Source organism: Nesoenas mayeri (assembly GCF_963082525.1).
Source record: "Nesoenas mayeri genome assembly, chromosome: 1".
NCBI classification, from domain to species: Eukaryota; Metazoa; Chordata; class Aves; order Columbiformes; family Columbidae; genus Nesoenas; species Nesoenas mayeri.
The window spans coordinates 7622132-7646288 of record NC_137541.1 but is presented as its reverse complement, the minus strand read 5'-3'; the positions used below and the strand labels follow the sequence as shown (position 1 = coordinate 7646288).

Here is a 24157-nt window from a genome sequence, read left to right as displayed (position 1 = left end):
ACACATCACAAAAGCTGGCCCACCGATAACATCACTGGTCTAATTCCATATAACGGAGACCCCAAATATATCAGCTTGTATTCATAAAGCATTTTCTCATGCAGCTGAGAGCAAACAGCCCCTTTGGACAAGGTGTTCTCATGAAAACTGTCACTGCTGATAAGATTTCTGTTTCTGCCTTCTTGAACTGACATTTTTTGAGTACTTGTTTTTCCTCCCTGTAAATTCTGATCCACTTAGAAATGCATATTTGATGCATATTTCCACAGCAAGACTTGAGCTCAGATGCAGCTGCACACCTTGAGGATGCTTCCAGCTGGCCAGATGAATCCCACCTTGCATCTGCTTGGTTTCTTCTGTGCTATGCTTCACAAATTCTAACTCTAACTCATCATTTAGATAACTCCAGTGTTTTATGAGTTAATGCCATGGATTTTAATGGCATGGAAGTAAGATAAAATAATATCTATTGATGTGCATTGACTGCGCATGTGAATAACTCACCAGTCTTCAAAATGCAGTGATCTTGTGGTTAGAAACTGTCTCCCAACAGTACATCACAATAACTTAACAGAAAACACAGAACTCCCCAGTTAATGTTTCAAGATTAAGTTAGAGCAAACAGGCAAAATGCAGTATGTCAACAACATTTTGACAAGGACATCTTCACTTTGCTAATGCCACGAGACCTTTAAACAGGAATTACTTTCATGGAAAAAAAACTTAGTTTTGGACAAGATATTCCACATTACCCAAGAAGAATCTTGGGAGAAAAAACAGAAGTGGAAGTGTCTGGAGAGAGTCCAGCGCAGGGCAACGAAGATGCTGAAGGGAGTGGAGCATCTCCTGTGTGAGGAAAGGCTGAGGGAGCTGGGGCTCTGGAGCTGGACAAGAGGAGACTGAGGGGTGACCTCATTAATGTTTATAAATATATAAAGGGTGAGTGTCAGGAGGATGGAGCCAGGCTCTTCTCGGTGACAACCAATGATAGGACAAGGAGTAATGGGTTCAAACTGGAACACAGGAGGTTCCACTTAAATTTGAGAAGAAACAACTTCTCAGTGAGGGTGACAGAGCCTGGCCCAGGCTGCCCAGGGAGGTTGTGGAGTCTCCTTCTCTGCAGACATTCCAACCCACCTGGACACCTTCCTGTGTAACCTCATCTGGGTGTTCCTGCTCCGGCAGAGGGATTGGACTGGATGGGCTTTCGAGGTCCCTTCCAATCCCTGACATTCTGGGATTCTGTGATTCTATCTTGCCTAATGAAGCCACTTGGGACTGTATCTTCAGCAGCTTTTAGCCACCAACATGTTCCTGAAGGTCTGGGTAGTAAGGACTTTCCAAAGTGCTTTCTTTATTACTACTGCACCACCCCAAAACCTGCATCCTCTAAACACCAAGTTGCATCACTGCTTCAAACAGAGCCATTGCAGTTTTTAACTCCCCACATCTACCGTATTTTGGGATAGTCTCACAGCTGCATGTCCTCCCACACAAAGACTAAACCACTTTAGCTTCTGTGAACTTCACGATCACAAACTGAAGGCATCTGCTTGCAAATTAGGTAACTCTTAGCTTTAAACATGTGAGTGTTAACAAAGACAGACCTTATGCATCCAGATATAAAGCTGAGTTATTTATCAAACTGTTAGATCGTATTAAAGAGTCTCTATGCATCTTGGCAATTCTTTCATTTTTTAATAGGTAACAATGCATATAACCAGATACTTATAGCACTGAAACACAATTGTAACCACCTTCCTGAGTAATAAATACTGGAAAATAGGGAATATATGATCATTCTTTAGCTCAGAGCTCTGAAAGGAGCCTGGCTTTGTAATTCCAGCTATGCATAGGATAGGGTCAACACACAACACACACAGGGTGCAGTCACAGACTCCAGCTAAAGCTGAAAAACCCATTCTGCTGATTTGAAAGCATCTTAGAGCAACTATTTCAGAAAGCAGCTGTTTGTTCTATAACACATCGAGTTATTGTCCAAGCTGGAGCTCTGAGCGATGATGTACTTTCATCTCGTCTGACCTGCATCCTCCTCCCAGCATGGATAGGCCATTTTTTGGCTCAGGGTATGGGGTAACCCTGAAGAAGAACAGTTATGCAAGGGAGATTTGGTGAAATGTCGCCACCCAGAAGAGGGGACAGCTGCATTGTCACCCAGCAATTACAGCAAAATGACTTATCGCACTATAACACACTTGAAGGAGCAAACTGTCTGCATACACACAGCACAGAGACGGGCTGGAACACAGGGATGCCACGCACCACAGCTAAAGCTATTACAGAGCACACTGCATGTAAATGAAACTGTGTAAAACCAGAGAAGACAGAAGGGATTCTGTTTGTGTTTGCTATTTTGGAGGGGATTTTTCTCTCTCGTTTAATGTATTTTAGGATTTTTAAGATGCCTTGATCTGCTTCCCTACATCTGCTTACATCTAATCTAGCATGAAATATAATCCAGGCAGTCCTGCCTGCAAAGTCTTCCCCAGTAAAGTTCCCAGCATCTCAGTGATCAAAAATAGTGTCAGCTTTGTTTCAGGTTTCACATTTTTTTTCACTCGCATGAGTTCTTTGCAGCAAAATAAGTTGCTTAATAAGAAGTCAACTGCAAGTGCCACGGCAGAGCCATCCTGTGCCGTACCCACATGTATAGGGTCAGATTCACTTTTACCTGAAACCTGAGAAGGGCAATTCATCCAGTCCGCATCTCGTTGATTTGGGAGATGAGCTCATGGTCTGAAGCTGATGTAAACCTCCAGGCACGCCAACCGTATCCCCACCCCGCCGTGTTTTGTAGATCCTGGCTCCTTTCCACCCCTCACCCGCCTCCCCAGCCAGGATGCCCAGAGCACCCAGCACTTAGGGTGACCCCAGAGGTGGGCACTGAGGTCCCACCAGGCACCCGGGTCAGCTCAGCAGACACCTGAGGGCAATGGTGAAGTCTCTCCATGCAGGATACTGAAAATGTCACAGAATCATCGAATGTCCTGAGCTGGAAGGGACCCACGAGGATCATCAAGTCCAACTCCTGTCCCTGCACAGGACAACCCCACAGTTCACACCGTGTGTCTGAGGGTGTTGTCCAGTCTCTTCTTGAACACTGTCAGGCTTGGGGCTGTGACACCTCCCTGGGGAGCCTGTTCCAGTGTCCAGCACCCTCTGGGTGAAGAACCTTTTCCTCATGTCCAACCTGAACCTCCCCAGCATATCTTCCTGCCATTCCCTCGGGTTCTGTCGTTGGTCACTAAAGAGAAGAGCTCAGTGCCTGCCCCTCCTCTTCCCCTTGTGAGGAAGCTGTAGAACAAAATATATTCTTTGAATATACTCTTGCAAGGGCCACACTCTTCCACCACTGACATCAGCATCATTAATGGTACCACTGGTCATCACCCTCTAACCGGGAGCCACACACCTGGGCACCCCAAGCCACCCTCAGGGCCTCACTGGGGTGCCGGCTTTGGGGATGCCTTGATGTGCAGATGGCAGATCTTGGAGCACAGCCGCATGGGGAGGGCAGAGTCTGCCTTCTGTCACCCCAGCGCAACCGCAGCGGCATGAGCAAGCCAGGTTTTAACAAGTAAATCTACATAAAAGCTTTCTCTGAAAGTGATTACTTAATATGACAACCAGCTGTCTCTTCAATTCTTGCTGAGGCAGCCTATCTCCTCACCATTATTCACAGAAGGGGAAAAAAAGGAGGGGAAAAAAGCAGCGAGCCTGTTTTGTCAATAAGATAAGCAAAGCTTCAGATAAATAATGTTACCTGACAGAGATACCCAGTGTGGTGTTCTTTTTCTTCCTTTCCTAACTAACCCATTCATTGCTTTACAGGAAAAGGAGCTCTTATTTCTGGGGTGTAAAGAGGTAATTAGTTCTTAACTCCTTAAACCCCAATCCCACAGCTTTGTTTTTGCAGCAGATACACAATCTAATTGCCATCACTTTTATGTCAGCACTTACTAACACAGGATCAGAGTGTCTCCTCTTCAATTTGGCTAGCCCCATACTCCAGTTGCATGACCCCGCAGAGGAAAATAATCCCCAAAGGTGAGCACTACTGGGCACCAGCAGAGCCTTCAAACTGGGAAACTGGAGTATGGGACCATCCAGGCCTGCAAGGGCTGTACTTTTTGATCGAGAGACAGCCGTGGCTTGAATAGATGAATCTGCCCCACAAAGTCACTCAGGAACGTTGATCTGAATTAATTAAATGCTTGAATTTATGTTAGGGCACATTAAACTTCTGCATGGCCAATTTTATTCAGAATTAATGTAGCCTTTTATTCTGAGTTAAATTGCACAGAAGAGTTTAATCAGAGGTAACTAATGGGTTTCAAAACTAAATCTGGATTCATCTTCCTAGAGGCTCTGGGGTTGGCCCTGGAGGGATGAGCTCCTACAGAGCAAGAATCTGGGACAGAGAGGTTTTAGGGGGAGTTTGTCAATGGGCTACTGAAAAGGAGCAATAAGGCACAATTTTTGAAATTATTTGTGTAGTCTTCATGTAAATCTTGAGAAGGGGTGGTTTTTCCACACTTGTTATCAAGGGTGTCCTCTTCGATGCTATGAATGGCACTACCTCCTGGGATGGAGCAAGGGATGGACCATCGCCTGATTTCTGGGAGAGCAGGAACACCCACACTTTCATCCACTTTAGGAAAACTTTTCATTGCTGGTTTTTGCTTAGTTTTATGATGGGTACAGCCCTGACCTCCCAAACTTTTCAGGAGGATGCCTCCCAGCTCTTTCCCTGCCCCTTATTATAGCAGAAGCTCCTGGATTTAGGTGCAGGCATATAAAGGGCGATGCATGGATTACTGCTTGAGCACCCAGTCCCTCATCTTCCAAAGAAACAGGAATGGAAAGCATCGGTAGGATTTTAGCTGACCTGCTAGAAACGGTTCAGTCATGCCGTCTAATAGGGAAAATGTCTTCAGTCTGCAATTCGGCATGGTTCTGATTTCTAATAAGGAATTTAATGGTGCCTCTCCCAGAGGATCTAGGAGAGTAAAGGAGAGGGAGTGAGGGTAAGAAATATCTAAATACTTCAGAAATTATTTTTAAAATACCTGTTCAGCAGAAACTAGCTAAAGCAGAGTATGATTTGCTAGCTAAGCAGCATTTGTTTAACAAGACACCCACTTGAGCACATTACTGCTATTAAGTAATCAATACACCTGCGTGCAGGGCTACACACAGTTTATTGTTCCTCCCCTTGCTTGACCTGGCACCGAATCTGTATGGTTGTGCAATTATCATCCAGGCAGCTAGAAAGTTTCTTGTGACAAACAGTGGTGTAGCCACTGTCTGGCTCTTACAAGGTTCTTTTTTCTATTTAACAAGGACATCAGACTGGTGCTTCTGTGCCGTCCAACTCTTCGCAGCACCTACTGCCTTCAGGAACCCGTCTAACAGCAGACACATCTTTCAGCATGTTCACACCTGGAAAATTACCCTAAGTGGAAGAAATTTCCTCTGTTCTACAGCAAACAATGGAAAGGATCACATTTACCTTTCTGCTCTAAACAGAATGGTTGATTTCAGAGCAGGTTATGAAACTCCTCACATCTCAGGTCAGGAGAAAAATCACACAAAGGTGACCTGTCATTCCCCACCGCCAGTTAGTTAATAGGGCTGTGATAGTCCTGTCCTAGAGATCCAGTTTTCTCCCTCAGATTCTAAACCACAGCACATTTTCCACTGCAAAATAAATACAATTTAAAGCTTAAGAATGATGCAGCCTGGCTTTCCACCTGATTTTGTGATAAGACATAATATTTTGCCCTGTGTCCAGCTGCAGGCAGCCAGCAAACAATTAAAAGAAATAGGAATCCTTGGGCACCGTCCAGGTACTAACTGAAGACATTAAGAAAACTCCCCCTCTTCCCCTGATGAGGTACCAAACACAGGTGACTCTCTCATCCCTTTAGGCCTGAGTTCAGCAAAGTGAGCTCAACCTACTCAGAGATTTCACCGGCACGAATAACTGTCTAAAATTAGGCGCATGCTTAAACGTTTTGTTGGGCTCAGGCTCCCAGATTAAGTGCAGACTCAATCTCTCCTGGTGCTGTAGTCAACGAGCTCCTTCCCACTCCATCCCCACCCATTCGAGTCTTCGGGGAATGTTGCCATGGATTTCCACGGGACACAAAAGAGTCCATATTGGAAGAACCCTGTTAAGGTTGCTAGGCGTAAATATTGACTTAACGGCTCTTCCGCCTTTTTTCTTTTTTAAGAACAGATTTGTTGGCCATGGCTGGAAAAAAAAATAGGATGATGGAGTATGCATGATTCACTCTGGCACTCACACAAACATGCAGATCAGTTGGCTGGCAGCTCGCTCCTCTGTTAGCAGAACATCGCTTCTCAAATGTGCTATTCTGTTTTGGCAGCAGGAGCATCCAAGCCCTCAGACAGGGAGATGAAATCCCCTTACCTTCCACGTACTTCATGTGGGGACCACTGACCTTCCCCAACACGGAACATTTGATTAGTACTTCCAACAGCTTTTTGGCTGTGACACACAAGGATTGACACGACGCTGCAACCGTTTCACACTAAAAGACAAAAATCTCCCTTCTTGGACTTGCTCTCCTGGGCCTGCTGACATGAGAAATGGCTACAAAATGAACTGCAGGTAAAACTTCTTATTCAAAAGTGTTTTCAATAAAGGCTGTTTCAAAGACAATACATATTGAGACAGAAGATACTTAAGGTCGCATGGGAAGTCAGCAGCAGAACTGAGAGGGGACCCAAGGGTCACTGGATTTGTGCTTTCATCACCAGGTTCTACTTCCTACAGTATTCCATGCACAGACTTTTAATCCTGAATCTAAAAAAACACATTATTTAAAATACAACTTGAACACACTACATCATTCAAACACTTTTCCATAGTGATTCTGCCAGATCCGCATGACTTGGCAGGACTGGCAGGGGGACAAACCTCCTGCAGAGCAGCCTGAGGGTAAAATGTACGTGTGATACTTGTGTGTACCAGTTCTGGACACAATAAAAACCTGCTCATCACACACACAGGGCCACGAGCAGCTCACCTGAAAGCTGGCAGAGGCTGCAGGGAGTATATTCAGGATATATCTCACTGGAGTTTAAGCATCCCCAAAGATACAATGGAAAACCAGAAAGAGAGACTAGGATCGAGACATGTGCCTATTTATATTTGCTTTGCATCCATCCTCTGTGGCTCTACACCTTTCTCTCGGGGAACAGGAGCCCTCTGTGCACATCCCCCTCGGCACCAGAGGTTCGACGCAGCCCCTAATTAGACAACACACAAATTAGCCATCCCCAAGCACTATTAAGCTACCAGAAATCCAAAACAAGGACACTTAGATACCTTTGGAGCTTAGCAACAGCTGCTCAGGATCCACTCCACCTCTCTCAAATCTATTTTTACGGACAGCTTTTGAAGCAGAGAATTCACTGAACAAAGAAACAAGTTGATATCCCTTCTCCTCAACTGTAGGCAGATCCAGTTTGTTATTTTCTAAGTGTTTCCTTGGTGGCACATACAAATTCAATAGTGTGTCTGCTAGCAAAGACGTCTATTTTCAGAATAAATACAATGACATGCAAAGTTTGTATTAGCAACAGCTCAGCAGAAGACATGAAGGAAAAAAATCTCTCTTCAGGTCCTAAAGTGCATAGGACAAGGGACCAAGTAGGTCTAATGTATGAAACTAAGGAACTTTCCACCCACTCGCTCTCCTGCCCTTGCTGCTGGAATAGCACAAACCGGGTCGAGCCTCCTGGCTTTTCAAGGAATTGTTTGCAGAGAACAGAAACATTTCACAACACAGAAGCAAGAAATAACCTCAAGGGTTTCTCTGCTCTACTAGTTTAGGGTCAAGGCTGATGCACGGCAATCCTTACTGCAGGCCAATATTGCTGCTCTTACAGCCACACATGAGTATCAGGGGAAAACAAATATATAGACAAAGACCATTTCAAGCTGCCAGTTATTGGCCGTTATGACCTGGTTATGGAGATGGCAACGGTTGAGCTTTATGACAGGTTCTCAATAACAGTACACAGCAAGTCAACATGCTGCATTTATCACTGGATTTACATTGTACTGGCCTGATGTGGGTCCAGCAATAGGAGCCTGGAGGTATTTGGGGCCCCACTCATGTCCCTTCACTGAAAAGGATCCCCTCTGCCACCCGAGATAGCTGAGTGTGCCCCTGAACCTGCTCCTTGGACTTTGGCTGTCTGAGCATTTAGTTGAGAAATATCCAGTTAAAGATTTAGGATAAGATTTGTGACATGGTGGCCAGATGATGAGCCATCAGCTTCCACATGAACAAGAGCTGGGGCAAGAAGTCCCACTGAGGACAGCAGAGCAACAGCAATGAGATTGCCCCAGTCCAACATAGATTCCAACGTAACTGTACCAACTTTAGTTCAATGAGAAGATGTTTTTAGAAGTTTAAAACAAATTATGTGGACCAATCCTAAACTTACCAACCTCCTTCTGGTATTTAGATAGAATTCAAATGTGACAAGTTTAGATTCAAGTGTCTCAAGTCAGGTGAGATGAATCCTACCTTCAGGGCATAAGATGATGATGAAGTTAAGGATCAAGTCTTTACTGACTACACTGATGTCATAGCAATTAGGAGCTGACTTCTTTTTATCTGTGTCTTCAAGCCACAGTCAGGAAAATGTACACACTATGGATAACCCTGATAAAATAGAAGTTGCCCTGAAAAGTCACTTTCAGAAGTGGCTGAGGTACCTTCTCCATGGTTCATGCTACCACCATCTCTCACAAAAATCTGTCACATCTAATTAGTTTTAAAGCAATTAATGTACACACTGTTTTAAGCACTTGGAAATTAGAACCCTGCTCTTGCCCTCCTCAAAGCCAGTGACCCAGCTACTGGGTGGATAAGGTATTTTCAGGGCACTGTTGGTTTTCCTTCAGCCCAGCTCCACTTCTTTCCCACTTTGCAGTCATCTGGCTGTATTAATACAAAAGAAAACTGGAGCATTTCTCAAAACATTTTCAGCAGCATTTCAACTCAGGTGATCTTGTCTCCCTGTGATGGGCTGAACAACCTGTCAGTCACACTTGTCAATCACTGTTCCTGCTCCTTAAAAGCAGGAGTTTAATCGAAGTGAAGAGGCAGAAATGAAGGTCTGATACTCACTTTCTCAGGACTGCGATTTCATTCTCTATGCTGCTTTCCTTTCCCTTCAGTGCCTTCTTGGGAATGCACTTGACCGCAAAGAGTTTCCCACTCGCTCTCTCTTCAGCCAAAACAACTTCGGAGAACGCACCCCTGCAAGAAGAAAAGAAAAATCTCAATTTTAAGCAGTGCCTTTTCTTTGGCAGCTGTTAACTGAAACACAACCATCAAATCTCGTTCTTTGAGTGTTGTTCAATGGCTATTCTTGTTAATCACCACAGCGGCATTAAGAGTATCTTTCTTTGCCTTCGCAGACACATGCAGACATTCACACTCAGGCAGAACATGAAAGGCTTTCCCCATTATGATTTTAACAAAGAACTGTAGTCCAGTAGAGGTATAACCAAAGCCTGAAAATCAGAAAACATCATTTCTATACAGAGGGGCATGGTCCATAGTCCAGCTGCTGATATGATGGATTAAAGTTTTGGGATGTTTAGCTCATATAGCAGCACAAAGCCCCCAGGACTCAAAGGCACATCAGTGCCAAGAGTGCTCTCAGTCCCTCAGTGACCACAAGAGGTTGGGGCCTCCGCTCTGGTCCTCCCAGCAGCCCAGAGCATCTCCCCATCATTGGCCCAAACCTCACCCAGACAAGCAAGCAGCATCAGGATTTCTCTGCGTACACAGCGTTGTTCCACAACACAAACTGCCGCGTGTGTAATCGCTAAAGCCAAAGAATTGGATTAAACCACAAGTCCCAACGCTGGCTTTAATAGCAGCCTCCCTATGGTAACCCCAGAGAGGATTACACAAATAAAGAAACTTCATCACAGCAGCCAGTCACTAATTGCCCAGAGTGGGCAGCGCCTCTCCTTCATTAGGTTATTCCATAGCAGTGTATTATTTCTTGCACTCTCATTGCTCCCTCCAAAGCATCTTGACCTGAATGAGAAGAGTCCAGGAAAATGTTACAGTCACTGCTCTATACACTTTTTTTTTTCTGTTCTTACACTGTTTTCTCTGCATTTGAGCATCATTCAGACACTGCTGGTCTGGATAGACCCTTGCTATGGCACATTAGGACCATTCTCAGGTTCTAGTGCTCATTAATGGTTTAGCAGTGAGTTACTGGGCAAGACAGAGCACTGGCCTGAGGAGGAACAGCAAACCTTTGCTCCTATTCACCAGAACCTCCTCCTGGAGCACCCGCTTTGTCCAAGAGCAGTCAGAGCCAAAGACTCATCTAACCAGACCACAACTGAAGGATCCACCAGCCGAAGGTTCATATTTTAATTATACAAAATAAAATAAAGCATCCTGGCCTCTTTATTTCCCCTCCATCAGTAGGTTTATTCTGCTTTGCTAAATAGCTCTCTGTGAAAAATGCTCAGAGCAAACCCCACCACGCTCCAGCCCACTCTTAAAACGTTAACGTTTGATCGCAGCCCTGGCTACCACCAGCTTTCTCTGACTTTCATCCCTCACAACGGCTGCTTATCTAGATATTTGCAGATAAACAGAAGCGTTTCGGTTCCGGGCCAGGCTCTTCCTTTTTAAGTCATGCATGTCGATGACACAAACAAGCAGCTGTGACCTCACCAACGGTTCCTGAGTTGCAAAACGACTGAATGAATCACTAACCCGTGGATAAGTGGATTAGCAAAAAGGAAGAGGCTGCTGCTTGGGAAAGAAACACTCTTGTGGGCAGCAGTGATAGGAAAAAGGCAATGGGAAGTTTAGGAAGGGATTAAAAGAGACCTTTGCAAACTGTTATGGTGGGTGTTTGACACTTGTCTACATGTGGCACTGACCCTGTGAACAAAGAATGTTTTGCCTCGTTTTTGCTGAAAAGGACAGCGACCCAGATTCTGACTGTGTTTATGCCACGCTGAGTACAGAAATGATTCACTGTTTTCTGCTTTGTGTAAAATCTGCCACAGCAGAGCATCGTGGGCTCCAATTCAGAGCCCAAACAACTGGTCTTAATGGTTTGTGTAATAAAAATCCAAAGTGTTTTTAAAGACCTAAGCTTTGCTTTCCTATTACCAACAGTCCTAATCATTTGATTCACCAAAAAGGCTTTTCATCCCAACCCTCATGCTTGGGACAGCCATACCAGAATTGCAATGAATTAAATCCTTTTACTGGAAAGCCCTGAGACCCCTTGGTGCTTATCAGCTTCAGCTGCAGACCAGGGCGCTCAGAAGCTCCCAGCTCTATTTCATGAACCCCTTAAGCCCCATCTGCTTAAGCTTTCAACATTGCACTTCGCTCCAACTGCGTCTTGAACAAGCTTTTTCTCCTTCAGTTAAATGCTGTTAAAATCAGTGTATTCATACCTCTCATCTAATGATCACACGGCTCTCCCAGTGTTTATGATATTATAAAAACAAAGAGCTCCCATCCCGATCTGGATTTCATTGCCATTCTCAGACAACAAAGTAAAGGAAATCCCTTTATATTCCTCTAAGCAATAAAGGCAGCTTTGGGAAACGCTTCTATTTCAGCTGCCTTCACCATTTGGCTGGATTTCTTTCTCCACTTACCAGGACAGCTATCGGGTTCAATGGCTGGAAACAGCCTCTTGCGAATTTAAATGACATTTTTTCGGGAGCTCCGAGATACTGATAAAAACCAATTCCTTATCTTCTTAACAACCTTTCTCATTAAAGCATGAAATAAGCTGGACCTCTGCTAAAGCATTCACTCAACATGTCAACCCTGAGCACTGACAAGGTCATTTTTTTACGTCCAGTTTTTTATGAGGCCATGGCATGAAATTGCTGGTACTGGGAAGAGCCCCTGGGTAATGGGGGGAGAGTTTTGGGGTGAATCAGTTGGAGAGGGAGATATGAGGTGGTCGGCACCATCCCATGCACTATAAATGGTCCCATGTTCACAGAGCAACAAGAGAATGGACAAAAGAAAGATAAGGGAAGAGCTGAAAGGAAAGAGAAGGGAGGGAACAGATGCAAAGAGTTAAACCCAGACTGAGAGGAATAAACAGCATAGGAGAAGAGAAAAGAAATGGAATTAATAATAATAGCAGGGAGCATCAGCAAGGAAAAGGCAGCAAAGACACTCCTGGAGTCTACTGGAGTCAGAGGAGAGTCAGAAATAACAGTGTATAGACAGGCAAGAAATTACCATCATTTCAAACACACAGCTGAATTCACCCACCCTTAACGATCCAGTCCAGCCCACACTAAACCCCTCTTGACTCACACATGAACAGATAAATACCAGAGAGAAAGTCAGAAAGGCAGGGCTACTCATTTTCTTGCTAACAGCAATACAACCTACAGCAAATTCTCCACCTCCTCAAAAAAGCTCCCCAGAACTACCAACCCAGCCAGCTTGCAAAGATTTTTCCCCTAAAGAATTAATATCCCCTTTAAAATTAAGACATTAATGAGAGAAGCAATTTAAGAATGTATTAAGATTCTTTGTTGAGGGTTAAAAACTGCGTACAGAGTTCTAAAAATATGTTTGGTTTGCGAAAATGTTGCATTTTACACCATCAAAGTGACAGGACATCGTTTCCATTAAGCATCATCAAGTAGTGTTATACGATATAAAGAAAAATAAGAAGATACAGGAGATGCTGGACTAGTGAGATGCAGAACATCTGCAGCTGGACCAGCACATCTGCAGCTGGACCAGCACATCTGCAGCTCAGACAGGGCTCTGGATTAACACCCACTTCTCCTAGGAGGTATCGCATAGTCTCTAATCTAACATGATGTTCCAAAGACCTGCCATTTGCAACCCACATACCAGTATCTCTCCACAGTCACAGCAACCAGACAGAAAGAGATTCAGAAACCTCTTGGTGAATCTTGTATTTTGAATTATGAGGTTTTATCTGAAATTCTGTGCATGGAAAAACAATTCCTGTGAAGTAGACAGGCAGATTTGGATATTTCTTAGTCAGTGAAATAATGAGGAAGGTGTTTGTGAAAATATTTGAGGAGTTTTATTCTCCTTTTCCAAAAAGAATATGGTCCAAAACTTATTTTAACGCTCTGATACAGATTAAAAAAAAAAGAAATCAGGGAGAAGAGGTTAATTGACGAACAGTTATGATTTTAAAGGTGCCTGCAATGGTTCGGATGTCCCATTCCCTTCAGCTGGAAAACAGGTAATTTCAACCTCTCCAACACGCCTGGGGACCCAACATTCAAGCCCCTCCAGGAGCGTTCCCTGCCCTGTCTGCACGTCACAGCAAACACATTAAAAAGCAGCACAGTTTTGAGGACGTAGGACAGAGGTGGAAATGGGTAAAGGAGAAACTTCTGCAGAATTAGACCACCTTTAGCTGCCACAATACACGTGCAGCAACCAAACCTATTTTTGAAAGTTTTGACCATGTTATTATATACCCTAGAGGATCGACTCTGTTCAAACTTCTAATTAAGGCATGAAATGATTTTATAATCTAGTTCATTTGTATACGACTTAGAAGCAACGTATGAGAAAAAAAAGAGAGGTTATACGACTCAATGTGTCACCCTGAGATAATGGCAAGTTCTAGAAGGTGGTTAAGATATTCTGACTCCTTTACCCTTACATATCTGGACCATGCAGGATCCTATGAGATGTCAATTTGTTATAGTTTTAATTCATTTATTTCTCATCCTGTTTTTTTTCTTTAATCTAGATTTAAAGACTAGGATTTTAAGATTAACGTTGGAATATGAACAGCATTCATACCCAAACAGTCTGGATTTTCTAATAGAAAACAATGGCTGCCAGGCTAGGAAATAAAGGATATATAACTTTTTCATTCATCTATTCCAACTATAATTTAATATGGACACTTAATTCCTGAAATACAATGAACAACATACACGGCGACAGCAAATCTGTTCTCATTAATCAAAAAAAACACCTGCTGTCAGAAAAAATACTGCCAAAATTAAGACAAAGAGTTGATGGAGGGATACAACATCTTTTTTTCCATTGACAGGAACCTCCATGTTGAGCAGTTTTCCACTGCATTGCCAGGTGCTCTGTCATACAAAACCAACAGACACAGTCAGGAAACGCATTTCACATCTTTGGGCTGGGAATGATCTTAATTGTGATACAGTTGGCTTTCTGTGTGTACTTTGCCCCATCCAAACCACGGAAAAATACAGTGAACACTCATTTGAAAAATATACCATGTTCACCGTGAAGATCGCCCGAAGACAAGAGACTGGCTGAATCAAAATGGGACCAAATTGAAGAAGGACATTTCCATAGCGTGGCTTCAGCGACCATAGACAAATTCTGCTCCTTGAGTCCCCAGAGAAAGGTGACTTTGAACTGCACCACAAACAGAGGCAGGTACATAAGAAAAAATCTTCTTCTGTATTTTCACAGCTTTTCTCATGGGCCTCAAGGGGTTAACTGTGGGATGAGCTCAGGCTCTATGTAACCAGCACAAATTTTCACACATCTTCACTCTCCCAAATTCCAGGCTCATTCCAACATAAATCCAAACTAAGGCTGGAAATAAAGCTTTTCATTCCAGTGTCATGTCCACAAATGTCCTGAGATCTGTGTGAAAATTAATTTAGAATGTAATTTTCAGTATCTCAGTGATGTCTGAATGCAAAGTTACAGAACCAAAACGTGGAGGGTGTTTTTAACCAACCAAGAGCAAAGGAGGCGGCTTTTGGGATTCCGCTGCATATGATACAGAAGTCAAATATCCTTACACATTCTCAAGAGCCGAACATAAATTTACAGGGAAAGAAACACACTTCCTAATGTGGTTGCGGGCATCTATTCTTTAGAGGACAAATGCTTTTTTCTAGCTATTTTCATTCATCAAACACACAGTCCCAGCTCTGCAGCCCCTTCTATGGCAATGCTTCCTGGGCAAGAGCAGAAAAACCAGGATCACTCTATTACCACCAGTATTTTTAGCCTCACTATTCATTTAACTTCTACTGAGCCACTCGGCCACAACCAAAAATGCTGTTTCCTACGTTGGAGGCTGGTGAGTGTCTGCTGTAACATCAGACAGGGCTTTGCTCTGGGCTGTGTCACATCCCACCTGCTGTGATGTCCCCATCCCATGATGAAGGGATGTCTGGGGCTGGGGACAGGCCTGCTATTGCACATTACAGATCATAGAATTATAGAATTATTTTGGTTGGAAAAGACCCTCAAGATCATTGAGTACAATCATAACCTAACTCTAGCACCAAACCATGTCCCTAAAAGGCTCATCTAAATGCCTTTTAAACCCCTCCATGGAGGGGTTAAACTCCACCACTGCCCTGGGCAGTCTCTTCCAGTGCCTGACAACCCTTTGCAGGAAGAAATTTTTCGTAATACCCAATCCAAATCTTCCCTGGTGCAACAACTTGAGGCTATTTCCTCTCATCCTATCACTTGTTACTTGGGAGAAGAGACCAATACCCTCTGTGCTACAACCTCCTTTCAGACAGCTGTAGAGAGCGATGATGAACAACACTTCCAAATGTGCCAAAAATGCTCTTGCTGTTGCCTCATGAACACCAAACAATGATGGCAAGAGGCAAAAATACTGTTTGCTGAGTGTTCTTGTAGCAAGGAGAACATTCCTGGACCACTGGCATATCTGTGCCCTGAGCCATCACTTCATGCCAATACTGTCAGCCTGTTGTCAGAGGTAGTAGGCAGGTTAAGACCATTGGAGTCTTCCAATGAGCAGCTGCTTCCCCATAGTGTGAGAAGATTGTTCAGCCTGGAGAAGAGATGCTGAGAGGGGCTCTCATCAATGTTTATAAATATCTCAAGGGTGGGTATCAAGAGGATGAACCAGACTCTGTTCAGTGGTGCCCAATGATAGGATGAGGGGCAATGGGCACAGACTGAAGCATGGGAGGTTCTATCTGAATATGAGGAGACATGTCTTTACTTTGAGGTGTCAGAGCCTGGACCAGGCTGCCCAGAGAGGTTGTGGAGTCTCCTTCTCTGGAGACATTCAAACCCACCTGGACACATTCCTGTGTGATCTGCTCTGGTGAACCTGCTTTAGCAGGTGGGTTGGACTGGATGATCTCCAGAGGTCCCTTCCATCCCCAACCATCCTGTGATTCTGTGATGCAGCAGAGGTAGGAGAGCAAAGCACCTCTCAGGTGGCTTCCAGCCACACAAATGGGAAATCCTTCAGTGCCTGGGGCACTCCAACTCATATACCAGCAGCATAAAAGCACTGAAGCTCACGGCCAAGGAGACATCTGGACAAAAAAGCGCCATTATGTGCAGAGCAGACCAATGAATATGGGCTTCACTGCCATAAAATTTAGGTACAAAGATGACTAAAACACATAAAGCACAGAAATTAAGCCAAAATAATAAAAGTTTCTGCAGAATCTCTTCCCTTTCTGAGGTGAACTAATTTGTTTCAGCTGCCTGGTTTATGCTAATTTAATAGGATGCTATGCAGTCTGTTCTGAGACAGTGATGCATGGATGCTAAAAAGGGAAACTGGCCTGGCACAGATCCCCAGCCATGTTTGTTATTACAGTGCTTTCCTGAACTGTTTGCTCCTTTCTGATTAATCCTGACCCCTATTAGAAAGGGAAGTATTGTCTTTAAAGGCCTATTACATTTACATTACATCCTCTGTGGCAATCACAGTAAAGCTATCCAGAATCAAAAGCAAAACATACAGCTTTTTGTGTTGAGCTCTTCCTTCCATTATACACTGCACAAATGAGCTCTTAAGCAGTTTATTTTCTCCACTGATGATCACTTTCTTTCCAAAGTGAATATTTAAGTACCTTTTTTCCACTTTCATCGTATAAGACAAAAAGAGCTCATTATCTCCCAGGGTTTAACTGACGGCAGCATCCTCATGAGGAAATAACCTTTCTTTTTCTAATAATGACCTCAAACCTTTCTTGAAGCATAAGTGTTCTCTGTATTTTTTTTTTCAAAGCCTTTCCTTGTTCTGACACTGACATATGCAGGGTATATTACACACATCTGATTTCTGGAGCTCTTATCCAGCCATGTAAAGGAGATTACACCAACTTGAAAAAGTGTGTTTCTTCTTCTTTCTCCACATGGAAACGTAAGAAATTATCTGGCACACCACAGCACTCTCCAAAAGTCTAGCTCAAGTACGGAATAACTGGATGACACTGCAACTTTTAAAGCAAAGCAAAGATAGTGCAGAGACTATAGTTTTATTGCAACAATTCTTATGTTCCTTGTAAAGCCAAAGTCTTTGGTTAAGATGAAACCAGTAACTGTGTAAAGAATAACTTTGCAGTTGTGTCTAAACCATGGGAAGCTCCCACTTAACCAGGATTTTTGCCTAAAGGTGTCTGGACCTTCTCAAATCCAAGTTGCAAAAGTCTGCACAGCACCTCATTGATTCAGGTGGCATTTATCTACCTACAGAACAAACCCCCAGTATCAGTTCTGATGGTCTTCTTCACTGATCATAAGCAATGACTGTATTATTTGACCTGTGATTTTCAAACACCAACTCTGTCATTCATGAACTGTACAGCCTGTTCTACAAGTGAGGGACCTGAGCAACAGGAACCAAATGGCCCTATTTTTTTTGCTTAACTTTAATTATTTGCAAGCAAAGGACTTTGCATAATCTCAAAGTGCACACTCCTTTTGTACTCAGAGAAGTATCTCCAACAGATTATTATATCCCGTCCTAAAATATATTGAGGGCAGCATGCTATGACCCTGTAGGAATCCTTAAACCCTGTCAACCAAAAATTCCCTGCTCCATTTACTGCCTGACTCTGGTCAAAAAAGTCATTTGAGATGTGTGGGCATTAGTGCGGAGATGCTGGTCAGGCAGCTGCAATGAAGTCACATGGCTTCCAGCCTTGGGATCTGGTCCTCCTTCAAGAGAAAGCACTGTCAGACCACCCACAACAAAACTCCTCTGACCGTATCTACATGGATGTTGTAGAGACCTAAGATGTTCCATCATGGCTCCTGTTATGGGCAAGAATCATAGAATCATTTCGGTTGAAAGAGACCCTCAGGATCATCAAGTCCAACCATAACCTAACCCTTGCACTAAACCATGTCCCTAAGAACCTCATCTAAATGCCTTTTAAACTCCTTCAGTGATGGTGACTCCAGTACTTCCCTGGGCAGCCTGTTCCAATGCCTGACAACCATTTCCAGGAAGATATTTTTCCTAATATCCAATCTAAACCTCCCCTGGCACAACTTGAGGCCATTTCCTCTCATCCCATGACTTGCTACTTGGGGGAAGAGACCAACACCCTCCATGCTCCAACCTCCTTTCAGGCAGTTGTAGACAGTGATAAGGTCTCCACTCTGCTTCCTTTTCTCAAGGCTAAACAGCCCCAGTTCCATCAGACTCATGCTCAGACCCCTCACCAGCTCTGTTGCCTCCTCTGCACTCTCTCCAGCACCTCAATGTCCTTCTTATGATGAGGGGCCCAAAACTGAATGCAGTATTCATGGTGGGGCCTCACCAGTGCCCAGTACAGTGGCAAGAAGACGGTAAATGCAGCAGTGCCTGTGCTGGGTTAACCACCTAACATCGGTCAGGTGAATCACAACCTAAACACACCTCTTGATCTTCACCAAGAGCAAAGGGAGCCTAGGAGGAGTGATCAGCCAAAGTTGTTCACAGTGTGGACACTTTGAAGGCTAAGAGAGATGGATCTCCTCCCCACCTCATAGGACCTGAGCATGCAGAATGACCACACATTCAAAACAAAGGTAGGATTATGACTCGTAAGGCTTCTACACCCATGATCACAGCACAGTTCTTGCTTATTTAAAGAACAAATTTACATCAGTCCATCAGACCATGAAATCAAGGCACATTTCCTAGGATGTGCCTTTTCCTGTTTAATCCTTTAGACCCAATCCACAGCCCCCAGTCAGGACACACTCCCCATGAACGTGATGAGCAGCCGCTGAAAGAGGAGGCCACAGGGTTCAGAGCAGTCACAAGCACAGCTGAACAATTCCAATTGTCTAAGAGCCCTTCTGTGCCGCCATGAAAATTTAATTGGCTTGTTCTCATCCTGTTGTTACCCATCCAGCCGGTTCTGCATATCTGTTTTAAATATTTGGACTAAAAATGATGTGTATTTTGCATCCTCGCCCACTCTGAATCGTAGCTTAGAATTAAAAAAAAATAGAGACATAATTCAGCACAATGGAATATGAATTGTCTCATAGCTCAGAATTGAGCTCTGATGGGAAAAGCCACCGCAGGAGATCCAGAGCTCCATCTGCAGCCTTACTTCCAATGGCCACCTCTTAAAACACTCCAAGAGTGTTTCCTTTCCTGCTCCCCAGCCTCTTGACTCATAAATCCACATGCAGTTTCATGTCTGAGCTGAGGTACATTAAGAAATCTTAGCAAACTGGTTTGCCTAGTAACCGACAAGCTTCAAAATAAATGCTTTGGCAAAGATTATTTCAGTCTAAGTGTGCACAGAAGTTACCAGGCGCTTCTGAAACTCATAGATACTACTGTAAAAATAATGGTGACACACTGTCTGTCTGTGCAAGCCTCAGCCCTGTTTTCACTCAAACCTCAGTGCAAAAAGAGTTTTCCTTTCTGCTTCAGCTGACAATTTCTCCATGGCTCCATGTCTAAGGTGCTGCGTGGAGACTACTGAGGTTCCTCACAAAATAGATGCAGCACCAACACAACTTTCCTCACATAAACTCTTTGTCATGAGCCTCCACACTGCTCTGAAGGAGCATTTTTTGATGTCATGGAGTTATACTGGGACTGGGCAAAAAGAAATGTAAGGAACCAGAAGGTAGACCAGCTTCCACCCAAACCATGCCCAGCCTAAGCGTTGATCCAGGTGAAGCAGAACGCATACAAGGCCCATCAGAGGTCCTCTGGGTTTATCGCATGTTTTTAACAGCAGAGAAGGCCAATGACACAGGCAGCAAACCCATCCCCTGAGGACGAGAATCATCCCTGTCTTCTGCTGCTTTGCCCATATGATGGTAGAAGACGGCATCAGGAGGGATGAGTCCCTCCAGCGTGGTAGATCCACACCAAATCAACTGAGCCCATTAGAGAATCACAGCAGAGAAAAAGTGCTGGTGTTTCCCATATTTCACCTGAAAGGAAGACAGACCTCCACCCCCTAGAATTGAGTCTAGAAGCAATCAGTCATTGAGATAGTCCATGGAAACCAGCAGTAAGACAGACACTGATACCTCTGTCATATAATCCATAAAAGCATTTAGATTCCTGGTTTAATAGCAACCAGTTCAGTCTTCATAGAAAACAATCACTAATCTCTTTGTCAACCCTGCTGGTAAGGGGATGAAGACTGAAGACCTCCAGATCCATCTAGGCAAGCTGTCGCTACTATCTTGGTGCCCCAACCAGCTCACAAACACCAACCAAAGTCAACTGCTGCACAGGGACGACCTTCTGTGTTGGAAAACCTCAGCAGAAACAATCTGACAGCAATGCTGATTCCCTTTATCTGAAATGTAATCACAGCATGTCATAGTCTCATAATACAATGACAAGTTTCCTAGGAGATGACTGCCACGCACCCAACCTATTTTTAAAGACAAAATTTCTCAGAACTCATCTTCATCTCAGGCTGACATGCTACACACTTTGTACATGTCTGGATAACCCAGCCCAGGCCTTGGACAGCAGGTCTGAGCAGCACCATAACATGCCCCATGAGCTGGACGAGGGCGGGAGAAGGGAACAAAGCTCTTTAAACCTGACACTAATAACCTCTGTGTTTCTTTGGAAGCTGTTGCGTAACTACAAATGTGAATAAAAAGGAAGCAGCATATTACCCTCCCAGGTGACATGAACCACTGAGGATGAACATCACCCAGAAGGATTTCACGAGAGCACTTGCAGAGTGATGAGGAACAGGCAGGATTGCAGGAATCTCTCTCCCAATGCACCGTAAAGGTTATCCGAGAGCCAATTCCCAAAAACTCCCAAAGTGGGAGACCAATGGCAGTGAGCGGGGGAGCTAAACAGAGCCTAGTCCAGCTGGTAACAGCTGCCACAAGCTGCACATGGTACTGATGTGTTGTGGTCAGTATGCCAGCCCACAGAAGGGATGGGCTGCGGACTATTCAAAACAAGTTAAAAATTGATTAAAAAAGAAAAAAAAGCTAGAAAGATTCAGCAATTTGGCCTCCTATGAAACTTCTGTTTAATGTAATTGAAAGGGCTTGAAGGGGAGGAAGAGTTGGACACTTAATCCTGACAGCAAGTGTACAAGTCAATCCCTGGGGTCATTTCAGGAACAGATGAAGATGGGACAGTGTCTGTCCCCACCATGATCAGATGGGGAGGTTCACAGTAAAAGAAATAAGCTTTGAGTCCTTTAAAAAATGACAAGTCAAAAGGATGTGTGTGAGACTTAGAACAGCAGAAAACACATGATAGTTCCTCAGGGAAAGCAGTTTTGCTTTCTACAATGAATAAGAGCCTAATTTTATTATAAACTTTATGCTCTCTTTGAAATAAAGCCCTTTCCCAACTAAAGTATTTCCATTTCTAAGTGGATAAGAACTCATTCCAAGCAAATGGAGACTTGAGGATCCTGATACATAAACTCACATGGCTTGCCCATGAAAAGGATCCCTCTTAACTGGTTAAAGGCAGATCTGAAGAAGGCAAAAAACACTCAACATAAAATAACATAAAATCCACTCCAGGATACTAAAGACACCGTTTGTGTCTCAGAAAATGCCTGCATACATCTCACTGAATGCTAGGGGTGTACTCACAGTATTATAATAATCACATTTTTGTTAATCGCTGGTCTATACTCTCCTCCCCAGACATCTGGCATTGGCTGCAGGGACAGGGCACTGCATGAGTTGCATTTTTGGTCTGACCTGGTACAGCTGTTCTTACTGTCTATTAATGCAGTGGAGCAGCTGACAGCAGCTCATGGAAAAAAATCAGCATGCAAAATGCATGGGGAGTCGAGCCCATCACTGAGACACATGGGAACTTCTTCAGGGTTATCAAAACGGCAAAAAAAAAAGCAATGAAAAAGCACATGCAAAATACTGTCCAATTCCAGCAAGACCATTTTCACATAAGTAGCCCTGTCAGGACACCGAGGAGTAACTACAACCTCTGACTTCAGAGGAATTAAACCAGCAGAGAATGATCATGAGATGTCCAGGGAAAATACAGCTTTGAATGGTGCATGACACACCAGCAGAGGAAACAGCTTTTGTGATCTTCTTGCAGTGCTCTCTCTGGAATAAATGTAACTGCCATCTTCCTTTATGTGAATCATATGGTGGGCCTTTTATTGCCACTGCGGGTAACAGTTGTCTCTTCATTGTGGGATTAGAAGGTAGCTGCCACTGATTAAACTAAAACTTAGTCTCAAATGGCATGCACCAATTTTCCTTCACATCCATTCAGAATAGCCCAAACCCTCAAAATGTCCCGTGCATTTATCCTTACAACATCCTTATGGGATTAGGCAGTGCTGTGATGTATGAAATGCATAGGGAGTAGGGTGGGGAGCATAAAGCAGATAAACCCTGAGTCTCCCCAGTCCAATATGCATTATTGAAGTGGACGAGCATCCCCACGTGCTGCCAGATGACACTGCAGACACAGTCCATTTTCACCTCAGACCTTCTGCTTTAGCCCTCGTCTCCTCCTGTATCACAGATTGCTATCTCCACACACCTATCGTCCACAATCAGGGTTGGTTCTTTTAAGTTTAGCTCTTCCCTGGAAAAGAGATTTCACTAAAAAACTGGCATCGTTCCCTCCCATCTTGCCACAGAAATTTAAAATTTCAGAACTATTTCTACATCACACGCTACTAAATCTGCAGTAATCCTGCAGCACTGACAATCCAGCAAGTCTGACAGTTAAGTATATTTGTTGATCGAACCCCCACGTTTGACAGTGAACCTATATTCCTAACTTTAGCAGTGTAAATACACTTTGGTTGAGCTGCCATCAGTGTCTTTATAAGGAAGCAAATCTTTTCTCTTTGTTGACAAAAGCCTTGGAGTAGCATTTATCACACACGAATGTTAGCAGGTGTTCATATTTAACTTGTTTTTGTGGATTTTTTAAGCCTGAGATGCATATAGTGATTGAGAATTATTGTTTATTCATTTCTGTGTAATAGGAGAAGCAGCATTTCATCTGTCTCATCCATATTTAATAGCTCCAGGCACAACAACCATGAAAGGTCTATTTTTCTCCCACTAGGGAAAATATTATTATTACTACTACCATGACTACATCTATATTCTGAAATTATTCATACCCGGCTTTCTATATTATTTCTATGTTATCTGTAGGCCAGGTCCTTCCCCAGTATTTACCAGAGTTACTGTGCTGATGGAGCTATACTGATTTATGGTGCGCTGAGTCACATCAGAATCAATTCAAAGCCTCTTGGCAACATAAACTAGATTTAATTTTCTGCCCTGAGGAGGGGCAAGCTCACTTAGAAAACTACCCATCTGCTGCTGTTACCAGGGAAGTGGTTTAGGGAGGTATCTGCTGCCTTTTGGAGGTCCACTCCTGTCCTCCAGGTTGAGATCTATCATTTTTACGTTTCTCAGTCTCGGCACAAAACCAGGGCAAATGGTGGGTCCAAGGATGGTCTCTGGCTGCTGCTCCACATGTCACCTATGCCTAGAGCAGACCCCTGCTCCCAAGGTAGCATGGATATATGAAGGATTGCACCTAATTTTCCCACCCAGCACAGCAGGGCAGATCGAAGTCTGTTCTGACAGCTCAAGCAAAGCACAGACTGTGCACCACCCTGTCAGTCCCAGCCCAAAAAGGGGATGCAACCCCAATGACCTAGAGGCAATTCCCCTGTGCATCACCCAGTAAATCACAGCAGCCTGAACTAATAAATGGTCCAGAGTGTCATTTCTATAGTTAAGCAGAAAACAGAGGAGGTATGATCACGCAAGCAAGTTTTTTGTTCCCTTCCCAATGATATGGGAGGACCTCAGCAAGCTTCAAAGAA

At 43.8% G+C, this 24157-nt stretch overlaps 1 protein-coding gene across 1 annotated transcript in view; it reads right to left on the bottom strand.

The window, feature by feature from the left end:
* Positions 1–24157, bottom strand: part of CAMK1D (calcium/calmodulin dependent protein kinase ID) — a gene marked incomplete at both ends in the record, with an annotated part of 232635 nt that overhangs the window by 123750 nt on the left and 84728 nt on the right. Inside the window, one exon of the mRNA XM_080348748.1 lies at positions 9195–9326. Within this exon, the coding sequence (XP_080204874.1) occupies positions 9195–9326 (132 nt within the window). The remainder of the gene's footprint in view (positions 1–9194; positions 9327–24157) is intronic.